Below are 5,649 nucleotides of genomic sequence, written 5' to 3' on the forward strand. Positions count from 1 at the left end.
TAGAACTGAGGTTGTTTTCCAAAAGAAAACGCCCTCAACAAGAATACAAAACGATGAAAAATGGAGTAGTTGAGCGGAGAAATAAGACGTTTGTTGAAGCTGCCTGGAATAACACAAACACAATGCATACAATTAGGAGATTTCTGTTATCAATATAAACAGAATTTTATTTATTTGCTCTTATTTTTCTTAATAAACAGATGTCTGTGAATTCACTTGTGAAAAGAGCGTACGAGAATTGGAATCAGAGTCATCGAATATGATGGGAAAGTATTAATCGCAACACCACCTGCTCATAACATGATTGAATATCCGTTTATCAATTCGGATCCAATAGTGGTTATTTCAACAAGCAGTCATCACCAGCCAGTGTTATCAGACAACACTATCGGTCCACTGAAACATCATACGATGGGTCAGGAGATTGGTCAGACCTACAATGACACAGGTTCGGATACTCATTCTCCGAGGATGTCCGTACGAGTTCAGAAATGTTGGAAACTGATGATATGCAAAAGCTATTTACGAGCTTTGGCCTTTGGGGTAGGAACAACAGGACCTACTTTTTACGTTTATAATGAGATTCAAATGATCTAGGTGACAATACGAACGGGTCAAAAACAAAACCGGAATATTTAAACAAGATCACTAGAAACACTACTTCAGTTTTGCATTAAGACCATTAGGAGCAAGGGAATTAGGGACCCGAAAATGGATTCCAGAAATGAAAGACGCTACACATAAATAGTCCATGAAGATATATTACAGATTAAATTAACACAAACTTCTCATTTCATTAAACCTATCTTGTCGTCGCAGCCTCATTTTATCGTCTCTAGGAGTTAAGAGCTAATTAATGTATCATCATCGTATACAAGATCCGAAAGAATACGGATCAAATCCAAATTCTCCATCCATCATGACCGTTGGATCCTGCTCCTGCAACAATAATAACATTGAATTCTTACTTTATAAACTCCTACGCAAATACAAAAACTAATAACCATAAAAATAAAAATGCAACTTGTAAGAAAAACATCGTACCCGTTTCATCACTCCATTCATAAGATCATCCAAGGAATCATAACCGTTGTTTGCAACAAAATCATTAGGTAATTTATTCTGCTCCAATAAATAGTTTTCACCAGATTGCATTTTCAGTTCGGTACTTGACCTACGGGCCTCTCTGTTCCGCTGCATAGGGAGTATATTTGACCTACTGTAGACCCCACAATTTTGGTCATTCGCTTGACTCACGGGTCCACTCAAACTACCACCCGTGTGAGTTGGTCCTGCACCGGCTAGCGTACTAAAAGCATTACTTGAATACTGACCATAACTTTGTTTACCATACTGTCCATGCCTCTGACTTTGACTTTGACCTTCAATAGGTACAGAGGCTGTGCCAGCAATATTAGAACCAAATCCGTTAATTGGGTTACTGCTAGGATTATAGCCAAATTTTAGGTTACTATTCGAGTCGTGAAAATTTCTCCCCATTGGCGGCGTAACATCATGAAAGGTGGAACTACTTGAAACAAGGTTCGAAGAAGATTGATTCCCTAACGTTGAAAAGTTGCTACAACCATTAAAGATTCGAGAATCATCAGCGGTATTGAATCCCGAGAGTTGGGTATTCAATTTATTACTCTGTTGAAGATGACCGAGATCAAAAGATGTCGGTATACCCTGCAGAACATTTGGGGTTTGGTGATTTGATGGTGTTGGTAATACAACCGATTGTAAGTTGCTGATCGAATTGGTCAAGTTTGGAGCATGACTTGGTTGGATCAATGAAGGTGACGTGAGGCTGTTAAGGGTCATCCCGGTTGCACTATTGAGTCTACCAAGCATACCATACGATGATGATAACTGAGAATTCGACAATCTTCCGGAAGCTGATAACGAATGAAAGTCTCCAAGCCCATCAAGTGAATTCATTCTCATATAAGAAGACGCGTCGTTGCTACCACCAAATGCCACAACCATGTTCGATTGTTGACTGATCCTTCTTAAGTAAAGACGATATTTCTGTAAAATAAAATTAAATAATAAAAAAATTGATAAGCATTGTTTGTATCGTCAGTAGCCAAATTTGCATTGCACATTTTCATGAAAACATGAGATGTCTTGTTGAACAAGAGCTGAAGGTTTTCAAATTGGGCATTGATATATCAACCATCTTTTTTGATATATCCACCATAACTGTGCTTTAAAAGGTAGTACAGTACAACACGTATATACCACCCTTCCAAATTAGGTTAAATGAAAGGTTACGACTTGATAATCAATTTTGTTGCAGCTAATATTTAGCTTATATAATCTAATTGTACCTGGAGATGGCTTGCAACATTTTCTCTAGTAAGACCTTCAACATTCATCAAATCAAGAATCCTTTTAGGAACAGCTTCTGCATTCGACGAAAAAAAAAGTCAGATATGTTTAGAAAACAAGATTGTATGTGAAAACGAGGATATAATGACTCACTCTCGATCCCAAGTTGATTAACAGCGGCTACGAATTTTCTATGAAGATCAATGGACCAAACAACACGTGGCTTCTTTTGCGTTGATGAGTCATCATCTTCATTCTCATTATCTTCAATATCTTCATCTTCATCTTTTCTTTTCCTATTAAGTTTCCCATTTGAATCTCCACTACCAGCTTCTTGTCCACATTCGTGATTCGACTTATCTTGGTTATTGTTTGACTTTGACTGAGACTTTGTCTCAACTTTTCTCCTAATCACATGTTGCCATACATTGCGTAATTCCTCAAGGCGAACGGGTTTCACAAGGTAGTCACAAGCACCATGAGTGACCCCTTTCATTACAAGTTTCGGGTCACTATTTCCCGATAACACTGCAACAGTTTCAAGAAACATTAGAAACCATTAAAGAACACCCTATCTTGCTACAAAGTTTGACTTTTTTCGGATTAAACCAATAAAAAGTTTAAACCTTTGACGAATTAATGTGGGAACCCACATCATAATATGAGATTAATCAAGCTAAACATACAAATTAGCAAATTTGTGATAAGGAAAAGTTCTTTATGACTTACTGATAACAGGTAAGTCCATTTCAAGACCAACAAGTTCAAGAAGCTTGAATCCGTCCATGTCTGGCATATGCACATCACTGATCACAAGGTCAAAACGATTTCGATTTTCCCTTAACATCTTCAATGCTGTTATTGCTTGATTTGTGGTTGTAACTGCCAAAATTAATAAAAATTTGATGAATTAAGAGCACAAATTTAACCAAATAATAAACTTGAAGTGAATAATGAATTAAGGATTTAGTAATCAACATCAATCCCTATAATAGATCAAAGACTTCCATCAGTAAATTAATTTTTATAAAGGTAAAAATGATTGAAACCCTTGTAAGAAAATTGCTAAAAAGTTGAAAATGATTTGAGTCAACAGTTTAACTACAATTGAACAGAATCTTGTTAATACTGTTTACCAACAAATGAAAACAATCTTAAAAAATCAAAACTTTAAACTTGATTCAAAAAACAAAACAGATAACTGTTCAAGATAAACAAAAAAAAAACACCCAAATAGATACTAAAATCCAAACTGGTAAAGATTAAACTTAAAAAAGAAAAAACTAACCTTGATATTGGCATTTCCTTAAAAGCACATCTAAAAGCTTTAAACAAGTTGGATCATCATCAACAGCAAGAACTCTCATACCAATTGGAAATCTGTCAATTTCATTACTAACCCCAACAGCCCCTCTAATTTCCTCCACAGTCATCTTATATTCTTGAATTAAAATCAATAAATAAACCCACAAAATAGCAAAGCAGGAGCAGAACAAAGTTAAAGATTCAAGAAGCACCACAAGATTCACAAAGTTTGGATTTTTATCATTTGTTTGACTACCTTGTTGACAAACAAAACAAACCCAGAAAGAAAAAAGATTTAATTTCAAAGATATTAGAGAGAGAAACAGGATCTTGATGAGAGAGAAAACAGGGTAGTGACTTGGACTATGATAGCTTAATACACATATTTTGACAATGATAGCCAAAACAGATTTACTGGTTTTCAACGCAACAATATACGGAGTACATGACTTTGGCTTATTTTATTTTTTACTGCTTTTTGCAGAAATCAGTAGTCCCTTTTTAATTAAATATTATATATTCTATATTCCATTGGGAAATATCAATGTGTACCATTCAAATCTTGTACACTGTATGTGTATTATCTTTGTGAATTGTGACCTTGAGTAATAATGGAGCCTTTCTTTGGCACCTTTTTCTCTACTTGTCTCTCATGCGTTAATATGAATGTATGATTGTAACTTTTTGGTTTTACAACAAAGGTTGTGAAAAGGCTAGTGATATGTATACTATTAGATTTTACCCATACACCATCAAATTTGTGCAATAAACATTGTAGTGCACAATATTTTAATGCACATTTAATGGTATATAGTTAAAATTGGCGGTGTACAGATCATCTTCTCTTGTGAAAAATTTAAGCTTAGTTCGGTAGTTATCGCTTATAAATTGTTTGTGTACTGATTTATGTACAATTTTTATAGACTATCAATGTAGAACATAGAAAGTTGACTTTATAAAAAATGCATATCCTAAATTTTTAATGACAATTTAACTCTTAGAGTTGTAATTAGAAAAGTTCAATAAAATATAAAATATGGAGTTGGTGGAAAGTTTGTTAAATGATGTATCTTGGTAAATTTCCATAATCAATACATATTCTTGGTAAATTATATTATATTATTAATATATTATTTTTTCGCCGTAAAAAAAAAAATCCATAATCAATACATATTCTTTTTAAAAGCTTTTATGGTGAAATACTGAAACGATTTTTTCTTAATTGATATAGAAAAGGTCTAAAAGATTATATTTCGTAATTTAAGAGGATCCCAAAAGCTTGTAGTAATGATTTCTATAAACTATATAAGATGGTAATGATATAAGATTTCCGTTTGACGGTTAACCGAAAAGGCATTCAAAGACTACCCACTAATGCCTTTGCTACATTTGGTATAGCGCTTAATTAAATGCCTAATAAATTGTTATTTTTCAATAATTACAGTAGCTGCTAATTAGAAGGCATTAATTTATTGCTAATGCAATACAATCCATTGAATGAATTTGCAGTTTACTTGTAAATCAGAATTTATAAATACTAGACAATATATATATGATAATTTTTTTTTTATTTTTTTTTTTGAGAGGCAATTATATATGATATTTTTTTTTGTTTTTTTTTTTTTGAGAGGCAATTATATATGATAATTATTAAGTCCAATTAATGAGTATTTAATATAGCTGCCGTAACACCCCGTCAAAATCTGTCTGTGACACGGCGTGTTATCAAGAGGTCAAAGTTCAGTCGACACATTCTATATGCGACGTTTTTCAAAAAAAGCATTCATTTATAAAATAAGCTAAGGAGACATTGTCTTACAAAACGTTTGACAAAATATAGTCAAAAGCAAACAACCAAAGTAAATAAATGTTCGTGATAATAAAGTAAATAATTAATGCTAAGATAATAGTTTAAACTCCAATGATGCCATGTTTGACCTCTAAATCAGTCTCTTGTTGCATAGACCGCGAGATTTCAGTTGTTTCAGTTGCAAAAATAGTGTATATAAC

The 5,649-nt window shown here is 33.4% G+C and overlaps 1 protein-coding gene across 2 annotated transcripts; it reads right to left on the reverse strand.

The window, feature by feature from the left end:
* Positions 1-650: 650 nt before the first annotated feature.
* LOC139904162 (two-component response regulator ORR24-like) lies at positions 651-3,958 on the reverse strand. Of its 2 annotated transcripts, none has more exons than XM_071886098.1 (6): positions 3,623-3,958; positions 3,064-3,216; positions 2,488-2,862; positions 2,334-2,410; positions 1,045-2,031; positions 651-933 (listed from the first exon to the last, which is right to left on the reverse strand). In XM_071886098.1, the coding sequence occupies exons 1-6, from the start codon at positions 3,765-3,767 to the stop codon at positions 865-867; spliced, it is 1,806 nt and encodes a 601-aa protein (XP_071742199.1). In that variant the 5' UTR covers positions 3,768-3,958; the 3' UTR covers positions 651-864. The 2 variants fall into 2 exon arrangements, with proteins under 2 accessions (XP_071742199.1, XP_071742198.1); XM_071886097.1 differs by having other exon boundaries at positions 651-939.
* Positions 3,959-5,649: the final 1,691 nt, after the last annotated feature.

This window comes from Rutidosis leptorrhynchoides, chromosome 4 (assembly GCF_046630445.1).
Source record: "Rutidosis leptorrhynchoides isolate AG116_Rl617_1_P2 chromosome 4, CSIRO_AGI_Rlap_v1, whole genome shotgun sequence".
Taxonomy (NCBI): Eukaryota; Viridiplantae; Streptophyta; class Magnoliopsida; order Asterales; family Asteraceae; genus Rutidosis; species Rutidosis leptorrhynchoides.